The sequence below is a fragment of the Dicentrarchus labrax genome, unplaced genomic scaffold, assembly GCF_905237075.1.
Source record: "Dicentrarchus labrax unplaced genomic scaffold, dlabrax2021, whole genome shotgun sequence".
Taxonomy (NCBI): domain Eukaryota; kingdom Metazoa; phylum Chordata; class Actinopteri; family Moronidae; genus Dicentrarchus; species Dicentrarchus labrax.
This window is the reverse complement of record NW_026136710.1, coordinates 7,103,290-7,124,086: the sequence shown is the minus strand read 5'-3', so window position 1 is coordinate 7,124,086 and position 20,797 is coordinate 7,103,290. Positions and strand designations below refer to the sequence as shown.

At 39.6% G+C, this 20,797-nt stretch overlaps 2 protein-coding genes across 5 annotated transcripts; both read left to right on the top strand.

Annotated features, from left to right (window-relative positions):
- The first annotated feature begins 34 nt into the window (after positions 1-34).
- miga2 (mitoguardin 2) lies at positions 35-11,198 on the top strand. Of its 4 annotated transcripts, none has more exons than XM_051411943.1 (16): positions 35-135; positions 998-1,275; positions 1,436-1,646; positions 1,745-1,860; positions 1,965-2,085; positions 2,492-2,619; positions 2,885-3,002; positions 3,195-3,301; positions 3,493-3,605; positions 4,200-4,272; positions 5,300-5,386; positions 5,524-5,622; positions 6,667-6,801; positions 6,891-6,944; positions 7,060-7,176; positions 7,364-11,198. In XM_051411943.1, the coding sequence occupies exons 2-16, from the start codon at positions 1,180-1,182 to the stop codon at positions 7,562-7,564; spliced, it is 1,776 nt and encodes a 591-aa protein (XP_051267903.1). In that variant the 5' UTR covers positions 35-135; positions 998-1,179; the 3' UTR covers positions 7,565-11,198. The 4 variants fall into 4 exon arrangements, with proteins under 4 accessions (XP_051267903.1, XP_051267900.1, XP_051267902.1 ...); XM_051411940.1 differs by having other exon boundaries at positions 3,168-3,301; XM_051411942.1 differs by lacking the exon at positions 35-135 and adding an exon at positions 164-270 and having other exon boundaries at positions 3,168-3,301.
- A 2,433-nt stretch (positions 11,199-13,631) lies between these two features.
- On the top strand, positions 13,632-20,118 carry dolpp1 (dolichyldiphosphatase 1). Its single transcript, XM_051412890.1, has 8 exons — positions 13,632-13,797; positions 14,485-14,585; positions 14,744-14,828; positions 15,715-15,814; positions 16,152-16,250; positions 16,846-16,974; positions 17,119-17,208; positions 18,711-20,118. Exons 1-8 carry the CDS (start codon positions 13,722-13,724, stop codon positions 18,745-18,747), a joined length of 717 nt encoding a protein of 238 aa, XP_051268850.1. The 5' UTR covers positions 13,632-13,721; the 3' UTR covers positions 18,748-20,118.
- The last annotated feature ends 679 nt before the right edge of the window (positions 20,119-20,797 follow it).

Here is a 20,797-nt window from a genome sequence, read left to right as displayed (position 1 = left end):
CTGATTGGCTGGTGGTCGCGTCAGTAATCCCGAGTTTCCAAACGCCTTCGCCCCCCGAGCAAAAAAAAAGCTAGTGTGCGGCTTTCATTTACTGTGACACAGGAATGTCCTTCCCTCCCGCCTCGGATACTCACGGTATGTACCTATATGAGGGATTATCTTATGAGTTGGGCTGCCGGTGAGCCACGCAGAGCCGCTGGAGCCACCGACGTGTCCGCTCAAAGCCCGACGGTCGGTGTCCGGTCGACCGGATGATGCTGTGATGTTTAGGTGACAGATGAGGCTGAGCTAAGTGTGCTAGCTAACGTTAGCGTGCTTGCCTGTGAGGACTGCTGCCTACTCGCTCATGGTGATTTCGGCCTGTCATTAGCAGTTGAATCAGAGACAGAAAGCTCAGAGTTTCTACGTGTTTTACGTAAAATCAGAGCGTTTTATTCCTGCTTTTTTTTTTTTTTATAGCTGCCTGGAGATGCTAACCGCCTAGCTGGCGATTCACGTTTTTAGTCAAGTGTCTGTCATCTAGCAGCCCCTACATTATCAATACATTGTCCTGTCTGACTGGAAATCTTCTGTAATCTGTTGTTCATTCTGTACATCAGTCGATTTGTTAATTAAATTAGCCAGGTTTGCTCCAAAGAGAGAGACAATGTCAGCCAGTCTCATGTTGTAGTCGCACCTGCTGTTTGTCTGTCAGTAGGTGTAGGACAGGCTGATCCAGACAGCTGCATACCAGACAGTGTAGATTGTTAAGTAGCTGGAAGAATGTCAAGTTGCCCTGCTGCTTAACAGTTAATGCGAGCTCGATTTTCCCAGCTTAAACCATGGACCTTTTGGAAGTTAATTCTCTTTTTGAGTCCAGAGGGTTTTGCCCTGGAGGCGACAGCCCTGATAATTATGCCTGTTGATATCTTTATTATCACAAGGCCTGTGCAAGGTAATGGGAAGAGGCTGGCGCACTCATAATTTCAATTTCAAACTCATGTCTTGTCCCTCGTAGGGTAATAAACCTACAGTCAGACACTGGACCAGTGTGGAGTACAAGCCCAGGAGTGGATGACGACAGGCGGTTCATCAGCAAGCCCTGAGCTGGCTGATCTCAGAGCAGAGAGGACACCTCGTTTACGGCGAATGTGAGGGAGCTTCCAAGAGCTGCGGCCTGAAGGCATTTTGATTTCTGGGATGTCAGTCAAACAACCAGACGGGATGTCCATTGCTCAGGCTTTGGCCATGACCGTAGCAGAGATCCCGGTGTTTCTCTATTCCACATTTGGGCAGGTAAACTTGCACGTACAGCTAAGTTTTGCATCTCCATACACAAGCACTATTCGCTATCTCGTGTAGACTTGTTCAATAAAAGATAAGTAGTAACACTGGCTATTCAAGTTTTATAGAGCCTTTTATGTTGACAGTTCATGTTTGCCTCTCCTGCCTTCAGTCCATATTTTCACAGCTAAAGCTTACACCAAGCTTGAAGAAGGTGCTGTTCGCCACAGCACTGGGCAGTGTAGCTCTGGCTCTCACCGCTCATCAGCTGAAAAGGCGAGGGAGAAAAAGGAAGCAGGCAACACAAGGGAAGGAGGGCCAGAAGACAGTGGGAATACCTGAGGCGCTGATGAAGACAGGAAGACCCTCGTCATTAAAGAGAGGTGTGCATGACTTAATGCTAATTTTGCTTTGTGGTTACTGGTTTATCAGCAACTGGTGAGAAATATGCAGACAAGAGAATGTTTCTTTCTCTTTACAGGTCCGTTTAGTGGCCGACAGATGATGAGTCCCAGCACTCGGAGCAATGACACCATGAGTGGAATTTCTTCCCTGGCCCCCAGTAAACACTCAAGTTCCTCACACAGCCTGGCATCTGTTAGTCAAACATTTTACAACACATTTGATGTCCTTTTTGGTAACCGTTTGTTTTCATTCACAGTTTCCTAATGTGTATTTTTGTGCGTATTTCTGTGGCATAGATGCGGGTCCCAAGCTCTCCAAATCCGTCTGCCAATCCGTCCACGCCCTGGGAAGCAGAGCCTGTGGTGGAAGAGTCCGGGGCAGTAGAGGATTCAAATGCAGAGAATCTCTATTTAATGGGTAGGTAGTTACTATTACTCATAAGTTAATATATTAAATATAGTGTTTTTACCATGTTATAGGAGCCATAATTTTAACATTGAATTGCAACACAGCATTTCCAACATGGTGTGAAAGCAGCACTAACCTTCTGCTGATGTCAGTGTAGAACAAGTGCAGAAAATCTAGGATATAATCAGATGAAAGTTGGACTCTTGGACCCAGAGTGCTGTTGTTTTGCATTTGGATTATTCTGTTTAAATTCTCTTTTTTTCCCTATTTTGGAACTGTACAGATTCAGGTCATTTAACCTTGCATTAAGCAATATTTTTGATAAAGTAATCATATCCACAGTGCTGAAAACAGCTCAATGCTTTGTTTTGCTCACAAATAGTTCACTTAAGTCTAATCACCTTTTTCCTGCTAGGGATGGAGCTGTTCGAGGAAGCTCTACAAAAGTGGGAACAGGCCCTGAATATTCGCCATCACACCCACTCGACCTCGAGCAACAACAGCCTCGCTCTGCAGGGAGCAACGTGTCAAGACTTTCCTTTGGTAAACATCAAATAATCATTACCAGTACAGACTAATTGAAATTATTGATTCATTTCCAGTTTTAGTACATGATTGTATTTTATGGTGCAGTTAGGTTTTCAACTGCTGTACTTGTGATGTTATTGGTTTGGTGATAGGAGACACACACCAATGCAGTACAATTAAAAGAAATTGAGTTGCTCCTGAATGTAAGCTTTTTATTATATACTATTAAAGTAAATTTCGCCCTGTTTTATGCTTTTTTTCCCTCCCCTCTTCGTTACAGGGTGAAACCCGTAACAAAGTGTTTGCAGAGAAGTTGGAGACACTACTGCACAGGGCCTACCACCTACAAGAGGATTTTGGCAGCACTATCCCAACAGACAGTGTGCTGGCAGACTTTGGTAAGAGTCATATTGAGCTTTAAATGACCTTAACAGAAGGTAGGAGTAGGATTCATACAGAGTTTTGGTCTGTATCAAAAGTAATACAGTTTTTCTTTTTACAGTGGGGGCATACGTTTTATATTTCTGTTAAGTACATCTGTGCTTTGATTCTTTCCCTGTCAGTCAGAGTTTATGTTGTTCCTTTGGCAGAGAGTGAAGGAACTCTTATCTTGCCTCAAGTGGAGAGTTTCCACAGACTGCAAGACGATGATGCGACTACTGTTACCTCTGACGATTCCTTCTTCTCGGCTGCAGAGGTGAGCTCCGTTCCTCTACTCTCTAAACACTGACAGAAAACAAGACACATGATGGCAGTCACTGATTTCCCAGGGCCCCCTGGTATTTGTATGAATACACACACTAGTACACTCTTATGTCTTGCAGATGAATTCTGCTTTTCTATGTAAAACAGATTGTACATTGAGGTTTGTTTGTTTTGTCCGTGCAGCTGTTTGATGCCATGTCTTTAGAAGAAGTCTACCCGTCACTTAGACCAGCGGCTCTATATGAAGAAGCCTTGTCTCTGGTTCGGGAGGAGAAAGTGGCCTATAGGTCCCTGAGGTAACTATGAAGTGTAATCTCTGTACCTAAATACTTAAAGCTGCACTTATGAGTATTTTTATATATGAACAGTTAAATGACTATGTGTGATGTCAAAGGAGTCGCCCTTTAAATCCGAACCCACAGAGAATTACCACTACTTTGCAGTTACCCTCGGCTCTATGGAATGTTTTAATGTCTTTCGGCTCATTGTTTTGGTTTTTCAGCCCACTAATTTTGCGTCTGTTTCGGTTCATCCTCCCTGCTCTCATCAGCGTCATTTCCACATGCAGCAGGCAGCTGCTTTCACCAAAAAAGCTCCAAAACAGACAAAGTTAGAAACTAGCTGGGGAACATATTGGAGCATTTAGCAGCTAAAGAGACAGATATTTTTTCTCAGGAGTTTGGTGAAAACAAAAACAGAGCTTAAAAGAGAGCGGACGAGGGACGTAACATCAAGTGACCAGAAACACGACTCCAAATGAATAATGTCAATATTGATAGCATGTTCCACTTCTCCTAAGCTGCCAAAAATCTATTTATTCTGCTTTAAATGTACAGTGGATAATAGAACGATGTGTCACTGAGCTTCATACCTCTCTCTCTATTTACCAGGACTGAATTACTTGAATGTTTTGGTGATCAAGACTTCCTTGCCAAGCTCCATTGTGTGAGACAAGCATTCCAGGTCTGTTTAAGCTCATATGACTTACCCATATTACTTATATTATTCTCTTTGTATGGATGATTGCCAGTTATTTAGTTTGTTTTGCCTTTTTTACAACCATTTCTTAATGTTTTGACCTCCAAAAACCTCATCAAACCACTGTTGTATAGCATTACAAGTGGTCGGAAGTTTAATCTTGTTCCTGTAAAATTGGCTGTGAACAAGTGTGGTATTTAAAACAAACTAAGAAAGCACCCATATACGTCAGCGTTTTTCCATGCTCTGTTGGCCGATGTCACTTTCAGCAGTTAGTAACTCAGCCAAAAGGCAATAGTTATGTCTGATTGTCAATTTTCCAATTTGTAATCGTAATATCGAGGAAAGGTTTATTTCTTTATCATGATGAATTTCAAAATGGCATTGTAATTCACACGTAAGCAAGTCACCTAATATAGTATAGCTCTCTTTCTCTTTTTGCTGCTATTATCATCTCATTCAGTGCATGTAATGATACCCTAGTAGAAACCTTGCAGCACATTCCAACAAACCTGATTTTGTGATCTGCTGCCTTTGTGCAGGTGCAAGTCTTAGCGCCCACAGGCGGTGAGTCACATTTCTTTGCTTAGGGGACATCCAGACAAAAGCTGAGGTCAAATAAATAGACAGCAGCTGCAGAGGTGACCTATGGTGTGCTTTAAAAAAATGGATGATACTATAGTCGTCGTCTCTACAACTTCAGATTTTTAGCTTTGTTCTTTAGTCTCAGGCAAACGTCTGTACTGACATGGAAATTCAATCCAGTGACTCTACACAAGTTTGGTTTATATGGCATGTGTGGACAATTGCACAGCTGGAGTTGAAGCAAGTTGTGTTTTTGTGTTTTCAGTGGCTGTGTTGAATGATTGTATTTTGCTTTGCATTGATCAATCCCTCCCAATGATGAAGATGATTCACTTTGAAGTTAACTGTGGAGATAAATTCAATGTTCACTGTATAATTATTAAGGAATCACTGTAGATAATGGATGATAATGCTTTGTTTTCTTCAGGTCTTGTTGTTAGATGAAACTCACCGCACATTTTTCATGGAGACCGGGAAGCAAATGATTACAGGTTTAATGGTGAAAGCAAACAAGGTAAAAGACTACTCATTTAGATCCTCTGTTATTAACTTGTCCTATTTGGCTTAACAGGACAAGCTTCTGCTTCATGGACATATTTGTACAGCTGTAACTAATTAATTCCTGCGTTGTGTTTTGCTTTTTTATCACAGAGTCCCAAAGCCTTCCTGGAGAGCTATGAGGACATGCTGCTTTACACTCAGAGAGAGGAAACGTGGCCCATCACTAAGATGGAACTGGAGGGCAGAGGGGTGAGCATTCATGTCATGTTATCTCCTCTTCATTTTGTTTTCCAGCATAGACCCCGTGTGTGCCCTCGTGAATGTGTTTACAGTGGCTCAAAAGGCTTATTAGGCTATATTACAATGTCATTCTTTGAGAAGACCAACATCAGACTACAGGATTTATGGGCAGATTTTCCTCAGATTCAACCCTCCCGACAATTAGAGGAGAAATCAGGTCCAGGACTTTGCTCGGTGCCGATGCTCGGCCCAGATTATCTGGTCATGTGAGGGGTTTACAGATCCAGTCTTAAACCTCCCGACCTGCTCGCAGACTCATTGGGGCGGTGGCGATTATTTTTCTATTTTGTGTGTTTAATATTTAGAAGTTGAAATCTGGATGTAGGGAAGCTTTTTGGCCCTTAAGTCTAATGTTAGCTAGCATGCTCCTGTTGACAGGTATTAAAACTGACTCAACTCTCACCTCCAGTTCTCACTGAAGAATAGACAACCCGCGTTTACCACACCTCCCCAACCGTTTTCTCATCCAGGCTCGTTTAGCCTTCTGCCTCTGTTTTTTCTCACTGAAAAGCATTAAAGTTACTACAAGGTGTGCCACTATGTGAGACTCCATTTTATTTACATCTGCTACATTTTATTCTAACTGTAAGCATATATGTTTATTGGTTTATTCATGGAAACAGCGATGCTCAGGCAGTTAACATGAATGTGTCTAACCTGAATTAAAGTTTAACTGAAGTACGGCCAACAGTCAGGTTACTCTGTGCTTTACTCAGTGTAAAGCTCACTTTCTGTAGTTGATTGTGCAACTGGCAAACAATCCATCTTTGTATAAATGATTGATTTGGCACAATACGCATCAGATCTCTTAAAAGAGCCGCAATGCACATGTGGTCGTTCCTCTTTCATTTTCAACTCGACATAATTGCTGAAATCGCCCACACAGGTTGATTAACAAGCGCCATCCTGAAATACATGTGCCATGAGTGTAATGTTAATCACTGTCCTATTAAACACAGTGTTGTTGGGGTTGTCATGTCATGATCTCTGCAGGTGGTGTGTATGAGCTTTTTCGACATTGTGTTGGACTTCATCCTGATGGACGCATTCGAAGACCTGGAGAGCCCTCCCTCCTCTGTGGTAGCTGTGTTGAGGAACCGCTGGCTCTCTGACAGCTTCAAAGAGACGGTTAATTTATACACACACACACACACACATTCCTTGAATATTCCACTGATAACTTACTTAGAACTTACTCAGTTGTGTTTTTCTGTTAGGCTCTGGCAACTGCTTGCTGGTCCGTCCTAAAAGCAAAAAGGCGTCTTCTAATGGTGAGTCTGAGCAACTTTGTATTGCATTTTGGTTTCACAAACCACCGTTATATATATATATATATATATATATATATATGATTCTGACAACTTGTTTTCTTACCACTCTCCATAGGTTCCTGATGGTTTTATCTCCCACTTCTATGCCATATCAGAACATGTGAGCCCAGTTTTAGCGTTTGGGTTTTTGGGACCCAGGCAGCACCTAAGTGAAGTGTGCACCATCTTCAAGGTGAGAGCATACACAACTAACATGCTGTGATATTGACACCATTTTGGACAGTGAGTGACTGTTTGTGGTGTAAAAAGACAGTATCGCGTTGCATTATGGGAAGTGTGGGATCCAGGGTTTTTGGGGTGCGACTTATACATTTGTACTGTCACTATACTGTCATTCACTTCTCTCTTTTCCTATGCAGCAACAAATCGTGCAGTACCTTAAGGATATGTTTGATCATGACAAGGTCCGCTTCACCTCCGCTCAATGCTTGGCTGAGGACATCCTGAACCTTTCCCACCGCCGGAGTGAGATTTTACTGGGGTACCTGGGAATCAATAGCCTCATGGAGCTCAATGGTGCCCTGCCCAGAGACACAGACGACTCCTCAGGGCCCAACTAAGACAACTAGAGGTCACTAAGGGCTTCATCGGGCTTGTACAGGCCGAACGCAATGGGCTGACCAGTAGAGAACGGCAAGGACTCACGGCTCAACACTTATTCTGTATCTCCATTAAGACTGGATTGAATCATGCTCCTGTGATACACTGAGAACCAGCATTATTGGTTCATCCATCTTTGCTCATCAAACACAGCTACTGTAAGAGGATGTAATTTCACCAGATCCACAGTATCACTTGTCCTTGAGCTAATGAGGGAGAGCGGTTGGAGAATATGATTCCATCTCTCCCTTGTTATCAGCTGCTGTGTTGCGTATCAAGAATGCCTACTGTAGTCGTGTGATCTCAGACGTGTGAGGACTTGTCTCTGCCTTGTTGGGTGACAGATTCTTCTTGAAAAAAACACACTGACAGAAGCGCTCCCAACGCAGGAAGACTGGGCCTTCTACACTATTACTCCACATGGATTGCGTCTCTTCAGAGAACCCGCGGTTGCACTGTAACCTTTCATTCATCTGACTTGTGGAATCAGATGGGATGTCATTGTCTTCATTATTGTGTGAAAACAAATGGCATGAGAGTTTGTGCGTTTGTATGTTTTACATAAAAGGGGAAGGAAATTTGTTAAAACCATGATGATTCCTGACAGGCTTGGCAACTGAAGACTTGAAGGACGCAATGGATTTGTCTCCACACTGATTGTTCTTAAATCCCCTATAATCTGAAGTATTTATTCCAATTTGGTTTAATTGAGGGGGCTAAGATGTCACATATCCAAGAGACTGTGTTAAATGCAAAAAGACATCATATGAAATTATTGTAGGGTGCTAATATGTTACTATTATAGAAGTTGCATTATCCCAAAGCTATAAAACCCCAGACCACAGTTTCTTGTCATACAATCTTCACAGTCGAAGTGGACATAGCTAATCCAGCTAAAATACAAATGGTTAAGTTGTACTTTCATTAAGTCACAGTGATCCCTCAGATTTTATTTGACAGTGGATAGCATTAATATTTTCAATTTTAAGTGCTGCAGAGGCACAAAATGGAACTTCCCACCACAAATAACCAAATACCAGATGTGAAAACATCTGTCTGAATACACCGCACAGAGGATTATTGCCAGATTTGAAGGTGTAACCGAAAACAAATATCTCAAACAATGTAACACATCAACACTCTCAGGAAGTAATAAGTAACATTGTAACTTGAAATCACTGTTAGGAAATGTGTTACTTTTTGACTAACAAACTCAATGGTTTTCTTTTTTCAAATTCTTACCATTAATGTATTTGCTGATTGGTTGTGGCACTTGAATTCCTTTCACATATTTAGGCCTACAACTTGCTAAGCTTTAATTTACTGAATAAAAGAAGTAATCAAAGTGAAAATGTTTAGGTAAAAGTACCCAAGTTGATATAAATCATTGTTTTCACTCTACAATTTAGGACAATACTACTTCCGGATTATGGTTGTTCTGATAATCTTAAAGGTTACTGACTGAAAAATAATCAGCTGTTTTCACTAGATATTTTTCACAGCCGGCATTTGACACAGTAGGAAAAAGCCCAGGTGTTACGTATGATAGCAACACTGGTTCTCTCGTACTTAAGTCACGATAGTGTGACAGAGAGCCAATATGCACAATACCAGGAGGCTGAGACTGAAGCAGCTAAATGGCATTCAGCCATCATTAATTGTATTATTTACACACTGTGCTTTTCATACTGTGACATGTCAAAAGGCCTAACGGTGTGTAGCTGTCTAACACCTTCAGAGACTGAAGAGAAAAACACTCGGTATAGTTGATTGATTACAAACACAGATATTTTCCATCACTATACACACTATACATGTGTTGCTGGTTTTTAATTTGATATTTATTTATTCAGTTTCTTAAAAATATCTGTCATTGTCAATTTATCAGTTTATCTAATTGTCTGTTTTATTAATAGACAACACAACCTCCAAATTGAACCGTGCCATCTACTAGTCTAAGCAAGAATATTGTTTTCTTTCTGGTTTCATGAAGAAGCGGGCATTGTACTGTCGGACTGTAACCTATACAACAAGTGCACTGATGAAAACCCCCAAGTTCTCTCTGTTTTCCCAATGTGAAATACTGTTGGAGCACAGAGACATGGACGGGGCACTAAGATGCCAAGTTAAAAGTTAGTTTTCTTATGCGATCCTAACTTTTACTCCACCACTGTAAAAGCAAGTTTGTGTTTAGCAAATTGTAGTTTAACAAATACTAAATGATCGTTATGAAATATGATGATAAGAGTATTTATTATTAACTGCAGTAGAAGCACAGAATGTATGCTTATGGATGTGTGCGTGAATGAGAAAAAGGGACGACATCTCTGTCAAATCATTTAGATCGTGGGGCTCAATAGTTTATCATGCACATTAGTAGAAGTCAGCTCTTTGTTATTCATAATCATAAGTGTGTGTTTTGTGGTCATGATAATCTAATTCTCCCTCTTGTTGCAACACGCCTCTGAAATTCAGAGCTCAGAAATGTGGTTTTGTTTTTTTTGGTTGCAATTCAATACGATTGTGTTCTCCTTAAAGTGAACCGTGTCGAGAGTAATCAGCTTTGCGTGATTATTTCTATTTCTATGTAACATGAACCAGAACTGTAAATAGAGCTTTTACAGACAATAATTTAGGTCTTTCTTTTGACAGATGTGCAGCTTTGTGTTTTTAAGCATTTTGCACTTTATCAAGAAAAACAGAAAGATACAGAAAAGTCCAACAACCATTTTTGAATAATCAGTTTGATAGTTTAACTATACATACATATTATGATTATTTATTACACCATAGAACTAACATTTTATTAATAGCATAGAGCCTAAATGCTGTATAGTAGAGAAACTATCTTTCCCAGAAAACTATATTATGGAAATCTATTCTGGTTACTATCCAAAGTTTTTGTTTTAGTCTCCATCTTTGATATGTTCTCCCATTTTAACTGCGTGTGGTCCAATCCGTGGTGCGCTGCTTTAAAAAAAAAGTTCTCCCATGTTTTAGTCCTGTTATTGTAGAGTCTCAAGTATATTTGCAACAGTATGCATCATGCAGGTGAATGCAATTATGGAAAAAATGCTAATGTTTAGTCTTGTGTTTGCATATTTGTCTGCTTTTTATGTGTCCTGAGAGTAGATGATCAGAGATGAGTTCCTCCAACAGCCTTTGCATGTAAACAGTGTAGATTCTCTGAAGTGCATCAATCAATGTAACCCTGCGACATTTAGACCCAGACTCAACTCTAGTTGTTGTTAGTTTTGAAAATCTCAATTAGAACTAAGCTAAAGAAAATGTTTAGGAACTTATAATCATTTGAAAGTCAAAATTCAGGCATGGACTCTCCTACTTAGCATATATTCGATAGATTATAGAGTTTTACAAGGATTTCAGGTGGCCAAACTGTGGAATGGATTGTTTCCTCTTTTTCTTTTTTTTTGAAAGTCACTGCTGTACATTACAAGTGTCCTATTCATGCCTTTTGTCTTTTCTATTGTTCAATTACAATGCCAGCACAAACTGTAAATTGATTTTGATTCTCCATATTAAATGTTATTTTTTGTTATTAAAAATATGTTTATTATGCCTTTTCCCAACTGATGACGGCTCATTCTATTTCATGTTCCACCAAGAGTCAAACTCGAAATGATTTTGTTACTGTGGTAGAGAGGTATATTTATATATAGGACAAAGTCTGTCCTAATAGAAAGTAAAAATAAGTGAGAAAATTGAGTAAAGAGGCATTTTGATGTTCTGAGATGGCTGAATTGTTCCTGTAATTATGAGAACAGTAATGTGAGATTGTCCACAAGGTGGCAAAACTCTGCACTCTACATTACAGTGTATCAACTGATACAAGATCCCAGGTCCCTGTAGTCCTATAATTCAAAACAGCTTTATTCTGATGCCTTTTGTTGACAATAGCCATGTTAAATAACATTAAACATTACATCTGGTACAAATATTTATCTTTCCCTCTGGATAAATAGACCTTTTTCAAAGCAGTTTTGACATGAAATAGTAGGGTAAACACGTGTTGCCAGTGATACTAATTAACTAATTAAGGTTCTGTTCCATTTAGTGTAGCAGAGCCTTTGCAGTCCGACATGCTCAATACAAGCACCGTGTTTGACCAAAATTAAACAGAACATTATTGATACCAACTGTAATTACCCTACTATTTCATGTCACAATGGCTGCTGTGAAAAAGGTCTATTTTAATCACTTTGGTCACTAAACCATCAAGATTGTATCTGTTAGCACTGCTAAGTAAAGTCTCAAAGAGCCTGTGGCACAGCTGTAGACTATCCTGTTCTTACATACCAAACATCTTCTGTTTGACTGTCCCCCAATCCTAGAATAATAAAGGGCCTGTTTGCTCGGTTGCCAGTGTTAGATTGGCTGCAGCGGTAAATAAGGTGTGACATTTGATGCAGGACTCTCATTAATTATTGGGTTTAAACCTACTCAAACCTTGAGAAAGTAAGCAGAGTCAGTTGGAGAGATAGAAGAGAGAAATCTCCTGTAGTGATTCAACATTAGGCCAGTGGAGGGTGCACAACTCTTACTGTAATTTTGCTGAACAAGTTTTAAAAACATGGACACTGTTATATCACAGGCTTTCCTCCCTTTAAAGAAAATTACAGTTTTATCACACTTTTCATGGAAAATGTGCATACATCAGATTCCAAACAGAATCAGTATTGATCTGGTTTGGAGGCACTGGAACTCTGGTTTGTTCTGTTTTTCCGGTTTGTGTGCACTTGTTATTCATGTCTGAGTTCAGGTGGAGGGGCACCTGTCACTTACTCTCTCATTTCATTCCTAAAGCAAGGCACATTCAGGTTGTATTCGCTGGTTTTTGTATGTTTTGTGCTCATTATTCAACTGTTTATTATTCATGTTTGCTACATGCTACACATACGTCCAGCGTCTTCATTTTCCAAAATCCTATTCCTGCTCTGTTCTTCTCCTACTGGGGGCTGAGCAACATCAACATTTGTATATCAGCAGTTATTCGTAACTCATGTAGATGGAACATACTGTATCTAACATGAATTCAGTGTCATTAGACAAACTCAAAAATAGGTCATGATGCTGCAATCCTCTAATTCTGGGAGATAGGCTATGTGCTTGTTTTGAGATATTGACACTTGTGCAATGTTTGTTTTAGGGTGTGGAGGCTGCAGTCTGTGGTGCTGTTTAATCGTACTGCTTTATACAGATAGGTGTTTTCTCTTATTTGACCTATGCTCCTTGATATAAATGAGACGGACAAAATAGAAACACCTGTCAGTATATATGAAATAATTGATATAATTGATATGAAATGTATGACATATCAGTTGAATATCTCTCTCAGAGTTAGTTGGTTGATCAAAACAAGGATTTTGGAGATGTAACTTTGGGCCCTGAGAAAATTAAACAGGACATTTATCACAATTGTTTTACTTATTTTAAATGACTAAATATTTTAATCTAGAAAAGAAAAAATCTGAAGATTAATTGATAATAAAAAAACAAGCGTTAGTTACAGTCCTGTTGCTATTGTTGCTGTTTTGATGTGATGTGTTGAATACTACTATTTGCGCTGTCTTGGTTAGGTCTCACAAATATATTTTAATCTCAATGTGACTTAGTTAAATAAATGTTATATACGAGTAATCATTTATAAATTATTTTATATATATATATAAAGCATTATAGTACACCAGCTTGTAAACCCTTTATAAGGATGGCTTCTTAGAAAGTAGTAAAACATCTGATAATGTGACACTATAAATTCAGATTTCCACACACAGTAATAAACCCACGTGATTAATAGCCTACATTAAATTAATAATCCTAAAAAAAATCCCTTCCTTTTTTTATTGTATTTTTTGAATGAGTGCATGTCTCTGATTTAATGTGGAATGCTAGACTTTTTGTGTGTATGTTTTTTTTTTTTTTTTTATTCATTCAATAATTCTTCTCTATGGACAGACTATCTCCTCCCCAGTGTGCGGCTGGGATTGGACCGCTCCTCCGCTGCCGGGGCCCGCTTCAACACAGAGCTCCGTTCGCCATTGGTTAGACACGTGTCTGGGGCGTTTCACTGGGGCTGCCCGGTTGTGTCCGGGTAAGATGGCGTTGGAAGAGCAGTGCTCGGCACCACCTCGATGGCGGTCCATATCTCTGACACACGTAGAGTTCCCTGAAGGTACGTAAACTCAAAACCCCTTTCTTTGACTACTTGAAGCTCTTGCCGGCCGCTTTGTAGTTTTCGTAGAGTGCGTGTGTTTTGCTTTGCCAGTGAATGGACACGGCCGTTGGTGCCACTGCCAAATTGTGAGCCGCTGTAAAAACCCCGAGCACAGCGGGGAATGTAACCCGGACTGCAAAATTGTGAGACAGCACCGCATGCGCAGTCGGCGGCTGTGGCCACAATGAAGGCTAGCTAGCCTGTTAGCTCTGTTAATATCGGCTTTGATACGTCCTCTCAGGAATTAGCGAATAAACCGTGTCCTATAGAGATTATTCGATAAAATTCACTCGGTCTGAACAGCAAAATATGACCAAGAACCGCGGTGGAAACAGCGAGCTATTTCACCTTTACAGAATAGTAGCCTGGACTATGGCTAACGTAGCTAGCTCCTTGGCCTGATACTGATTAATATAACTCATTAAAGCACATTGCACCGAGCTGTCTGAGTGTACAGAATAAAATAACGTGGTTTGTTAGCGCCGTGATTGCATCGCCGTAGCTTCCTACCTTAACTCACAGTTAAATTATTTCTACCATCCGGGTTCACTGGGTACCTCCAAAGTGTCCCTCCCACCAATGTTATGGGACTTTACTGGGGTTTGTGATATGCCTTAACAAAAGTATTTTGTCACTATGCTTTAGGTGATCTGACGGGGCATTTGCTGGCCTACATCAGTCTCCTACCCATTGCAATTCTTGTGGGTTTTGTTACACTCATAGTGTTTAAACGGGAGCTGCACACGGTGAGTTGTGCATACATGCACTTATAGTGGTGTTTTCCAGAAGGAGCATCACTTTTAAAGTCAGCCTGTTTTGAGCTGTTACTTGTCTTACATGAGTCTGGACAGTGGTGTCAGGCAGGCCAGAAGTTTGCATGTGCTAATGGGTTGTTTTTGCACAGATTTCCTTCTTTGGTGGGCTCATCCTGAATGAAGGGGTGAACTGGCTGCTGAAGCACATTCTCAGAGAGCCGCGCCCATGTGCAGGTGAGTGAAGCAACAAGCTGTTGTCTTCATGTGTAGTTTGCAGGGGCTCTGTTGCAAAATCATCATAATATCTATTTCTTATATCAAGCACATTATCTGTTAAGGTACAGACAGTTCAGTTGTTTCATCACATTGTATTATGATGATAAGATGGTATTCTTATGTACTATTAGCTGGGCCTCTAATAGGTTAAAGAAAATAAGGGCTTAGGTGGTCAATAAACCATTATTTTTATTTTACAGCATGTATTAAATTGGGATAACATAGCTGACATTACATCATGCTCAGTTTTGCTTTCAAATACAAGTGTTACTGAAACTGAAGTTGTACCTACAACCAACGTGTTTGGCAAGTTACTCAGGAAATGTAACTTATTTCTCCTTTAAAAAGTAATGGTATTACTTTATTCAAACCTGATGTGATATAGTATATGTATATATTTATACATATATATTAAAAAATGAAGCAACACATGCAACAGTCTTTCCTGACTTTTGAACTCTTTATATTCCTTCATAAGAGCAGCAATAAAATGTTGCATAACACCACATTTAAGCTGATATTGTGTCGAGCTTCTTGTTTTGTTATCTCTGCCCTGATGTTTTAAGGAAGGTTCTAATGTTAAGAGGTGAAACAATGATTGTATCTCATGAGTAGACGCTTCTCAAACCTCTTATTGGAAAGTATGATGGTTTCAAAAGGGTTAAATCATGTTATCCAACATAAAGCCAGATATTTATATAAAGTTAAGTCATTAAATGTGCTCACTTTAGTTGTATACTTTAGTTTTTATCCTGACCAAAGTAATTGGTTCTATATTTAAATGAGGCTGTACTCCATATTGTAAATGTATATATTTATATCAGGTTCTGTTGTCTTTCTGCAGGTGCTCACACAACCCTGCACACAGAGTATGGGATGCCCTCCAGTCATTCCCAGCTTATCTGGTTCTTTGTTGTTTACTTCTTTCTTTTCCTTTATTTAAGGTAAGCTTGTTTCTTCTTGGTGCTTGGGGGGGTTTAAGGGTGGAAACAAAGGGTTATGTTTGCTGGTATGTTTGTATTAGTAAACATTTTCTGTACAACTTCCCCCAATGTTGAATAAGTTTGTAATACATACATGCATTTTATCAGTGATCGATTACACCACATTCATGTAAAACATATTATTTATATGTGTATCTGTTGTTTACATGATTTATTCTTGCCGATGACTGTCATCACATGAATTACATAAATGTTTTTTGATTGTTACTCATTAGATGCTCTACACGAGGTAGATGTCATGGTGTGAACTCATGCTGATCTCTCTCTCTTTTCCCAGAATGCATCAAACGAACAATGCTCGGTGTGTGGACCTGCTGTGGAGACACATACTGTCCATCATCCTGTTGGGCATAGCCTTATCAGTCTCATACAGCAGGTAAGTGACTGACCCCCCCCTCCCCTCACACACACCACCTTTAAAAGTTCCAGCTAAATCCTAAAATCTAAAGTGAATATAGAAGAGGAGAACATTAACACCCAAGGGTTATAAAATGAGGCATTATATTCATTCATCTACTGCCTGACAAAGGACTAAAAACCAAAACCCAAAACAAACAAATGAGGGAAAAAAAGAACATCTGTTTTAAATCTTAAAGAACAATAACTGCCACAGAAAAACAGTGTAGACCACATCTTGGTAATGGTATCAACATTTGTGTAGTTTATTGATTAACTGTTTCACTTTTGAAAATATGTGAAGCTCATTAATCACAACATGTGTGGCCATTTCCAGTAACTGTGTACTAAGGGCAGGGGCCTAAGAACATTTTGAATATTGTTTGGCGTACCAGTCTGCTCACACTGTGACAAAGTTATACTACTTCCTGTGTAACACCATTTCGGCTGTGGGTGTAAATTAGGTGTGGTACTACTGTATTTGACGTGCATGCTGCAAGACTTAGTAGTTTTGTTTAGGATTAAATTTGTGTTTTCTCAAGCATTTATGTTTTTTTTCTCTCTCTCATTTTCAGGGTCTACCTGTTGTATCACACCTGGAGCCAGGTTTTCTATGGCGGAGTGGCTGGTTGTATAATTGGCATAATCTGGTTCTTTTTCACACAAGAGGTGCTGACACCATTATTCCCCAAAATAGCAGCCTGGTAAGTAGTGCTCTCATTTCTCTGCTCTCTTCTTGTGTCACAGGGGAAGACAATTCATCCTCAGCCTGAATAAGTGTCTAAAACTGGTCTATTGTGGCTGCTCTAACAATTTGTTCTTTCAATTTACTTTTTCACAATTGATAGGCCAATATCAGAGTACTTCCTAGTGCGAGACACAAGCCTGATTCCCAACATCTTATGGTTTGAGTATACAGTGACCAGATCAGAGGCAAGGTAAGTTGTAACCCGCACTACACCACATCTATCACCATTAGGGCTTGGTCACACCAGAAAGTGGCACACTGAAGTTTACCTACACAGCCTGGTGACATACTGAGTACTTGCAGGACTAGTCGCTGTAGCTCACAAACTAATGGCCAACATGCTTGCAAGCCAGGAACACGTCAGAACTAGTAGTCACTATAGATAGCCGAGCTTCTTTCTTTTTTCTGTACTGTGTGTTTTGTTCTCAAGATTGCACATGATTGCATTCAATAGGATTATAGAACCAATCACAATATTTGTTTACAATAACTTCTAGGTAGAAAAACCTGGAAACCCCAGAAAACATGTTAAATGTTTTATTTTTTCATGTTATTTCAAAGTGTATACATCTAATTAATCTAAAATTAGTAAGCAGTTAACACCGTCTTAAGATAGAAGAGATAAGATAAGATGGACTTTATTGATCCCACACTGGGGAAATGAACTTGCTACAGGAGCTACAGATACAACACAATAGATAAGAAAATACACATTAAATAAAAATATAATAGAAAAATAGATTGAGAGTTATATGTACACTATATACAGCTTTTTTATATACATATGTGACTGAACATTGCACAGGTCACAACAGGAGGAAGTGGCATGGTGTAAAAATAAATCCTTGCACAGGACAGAAATATGTACAGCAGTATAGTTTTGTCTTCAGATTAGATCAGTCTTTGTGGCCATTAGCTGCAGGCTGGTGTGGCGGTATGGGGTTGTTTATTCGTGCCTGGAACGTAACCGGTATGAAACAATCAGAAAATAAAGTTTTCTTTCTCAGCAGCTTTCTCTCTCACACCAAAGCACACTTCTTGGTATTGCTATTTTTCACAGCAGACAGCAAGCCAGACACAGACGTTCGAAGCTGGGTACACAAAATAGACCAAGCAAGAACACAAATGGGAGAGTATCATAGTTCAGCCGGCTGTCTGACCGGCAGTAAGATGTCTGGGTTGTCAAACATGCTAGCAATGGAACGCAGTTCATAAACTAATCACAACAGAAATGGATAAACTTGCAGGTTTTTGTATCTTCCACCATTCAAATCAGCTCCCAGCTCTCTATCAGGAAGTGACTGCTGTTGTTAGTGCAACATCACAGTGATTTGGTCTGTCGAAGAGGCAAGAAGAAGAAGGCATTTGCTGTTGAGACGTTCACACAGCTTATTTTAAAAGCATTTGTACCATTGACTCCTATCTCCTAACTGTCTGCAAACATTGCCACTGTTTACTCAAATTAAGTTTATTCTTTGACAGAGCTTTAATAAAAGTGAATGGTGCAACACGGAATAATCTAAAGTTCACTGGAGTTGGACTTGAGCAAAATATTTTTGTGGGTTTACCACGTGCCTGTTGCGGATCCACTGAACGCTACAGTGTTTTAAATGCTGGTGTGACCGGGCCTGTGGTACGTTAGAGACGTGCATTTGTTACGTGACTCAATTATCTTTTTGTATTTTCCTGTAGGAACAGACAACGAAAGCTTGGAACAAAACTTCAGTGATCTACGCAGTTTTATTGGGAAACTGGGTTTAGGACCACACACACACACACACACACACACACACACACCAAACACCACACACAGACATGCAAGTACACACACAAACAAATGCTCACTTAACAAAAACACACTGGAGAACCATCTTTTGGACTGACGTGGTTGCAAGGAGTAAAGGGCAAAACCGTTTACAGGTGGCGAAAGAGTGCCTGGACCTGGCCCGGAGCCTACAGCCTGAGCAAGTCCGTCCACCCGCCTCTCCTTCTTGTACAGCTTGCCCAAAATGCTCTCCAATGCATGCAAGACTGTGCAAGAGGCATACTATTTAATGATAGATTAATATATATATTTTAACTATAAACGCACGCTGACAGTAAAAGTGTACTGTAAGAGATTCAAGGAGCCTAAAAAGGAGGCTTTGGTCAAGTTTCAAACAAATTGGTGGGCGTCATTGCAGCATGTATTTAGTGATTCCTTTTTAAATATTCTGACGGATAGCTGGTGGGAACGGGGGGGGAGGGAGGGAGGGTGGTTATGGCTAGGTTTTCCATTTTTCATTGTTATATAATAGAAAATGAACAATTTCTAAAAATTGGTTATGATGTAATATAAATGAAAATTTGCACTTTGTGAAATTTACAAGTAAAAAAAAAAAAAAAAAACGACTAACACTAGTTAAATGTTAAGACCCTCCCCCTCTTTTCCCTCATCAGTCTTTGCTTTGTATCTATGACTGTCAGTCCTAATATATTAGACTCCAAAGCTGATCTGCAAGCAGTGTAAATTTAACGTACCTTCTGTACTATTGAGCATCGAGGTTGTGTTTTCTGTTCATATCCACGTTTGAGGATTATGAGACTGAATCACAGCAGCAGGTTTCAGTTATTTTTTTTTATTTTGTTGTTGTTGAACACACTTTGGACTGAGGTGGTGTTTTCTTAATGCCTCACACACAGTAGCAGCCTGGGAACAGAATTCTGGGAATCAGTTTTTTTTATTCAGTTTCTTCTTATCTTGTTTTCTGCTGTTGCAGAGAACCGTTTTTCTTTTTACCTACATTTCCAAGATAACATTCCATATCATTTAGTGAGAAAACATACACAATGACTGCTGAGGGGATATGTTTTCTTTTTGTATTATTTTTGAAGAAAGGAGTTTAAAAAAAAAAAAGCCTCAGGTCAGTCGTAGCATGTGATTATGCTTAATTCCTCACAGCCCACGGCAGCTAATGTTGAAAGCTGTCAAGTGGGGATCTGAAGCTGATTTAAAACTGTCATATCACTAGCTCCACAAAGGGAAGTAGTTCTCTTAGACTTTGATTTTTTTCCATGTGTAACCTATATAAGGCTAAATAAAATGTGTTTATGTACAAGAGATTGTTCAAGTGTTCTTTTGAAATATTGTGGGATCTTTATTTGCATTTTGTAGCGTTTTTTTCCTGGTGAGCAAATGTGGCACTTGATAAATGTACTAATCGTCTACTCGCTGCAACAGGCAGTGTAATCCCTGTTTGATGGCGGCTGGGCTGCTTTCCCACTACAGTGCCTCAGTTATTTGTCTTCATGCATCACTCACTATAAAACTGAGGACGGAGACAAATTGTGACAGAAGATGAAAAGATTTTTGTTAAGCACCAGACATGATAATATAGAGTAGATATTATTATCACAGCCCTTTAGAAATACTGCTGTGACGCTATGCGAGTGAAGAAAAAGGTGCAAGAAGGCTATAGTAACACTAGAAACAGCTGACTGATGCACAGAATGCATTTTATACAGTATATTGTGTAATACATTTGAACAAATGCAAACACAGCTCTTGAGCTAAATGCTAACATCAGCATGCCACCATACTCACAATGACAATGCATACTGATACTAAGCCGGTGTAATGTGTCACTGTCTTAGTTTTCTGTATTATCATGCTAATGTTTGCTAGTTAGCATGAAACACAAAGTTCAACTGAGATTGATGTCAGTGTTGCAGATTTTTGGTCATAAACCAAAGTATTGGACAAACTGAAAAGTTTAGAGACGACAATCAATTACAATGGA

Excerpts from the sequence above, each read along its gene's own strand:
- miga2 (XM_051411940.1), top strand. The coding sequence starts at position 1,180 with ATGTCAGTCAAACAACCAGACGGGATGTCCATTGCTCAGGCTTTGGCC. Across the intron at positions 4,273-5,299 it reads GTGTGAGACAAGCATTCCAG|GTCTTGTTGTTAGATGAAAC; the intron begins GTCTGTTTAAGC and ends TGTTTTCTTCAG. Across the intron at positions 5,387-5,523 it reads TAATGGTGAAAGCAAACAAG|AGTCCCAAAGCCTTCCTGGA; the intron begins GTAAAAGACTAC and ends TTTTTATCACAG.
- dolpp1 (XM_051412890.1), top strand. The coding sequence starts at position 13,722 with ATGGCGTTGGAAGAGCAGTGCTCGGCACCACCTCGATGGCGGTCCATA. Across the intron at positions 13,798-14,484 it reads ACACGTAGAGTTCCCTGAAG|GTGATCTGACGGGGCATTTG; the intron begins GTACGTAAACTC and ends ACTATGCTTTAG. Across the intron at positions 16,975-17,118 it reads TTCCCCAAAATAGCAGCCTG|GCCAATATCAGAGTACTTCC; the intron begins GTAAGTAGTGCT and ends CACAATTGATAG.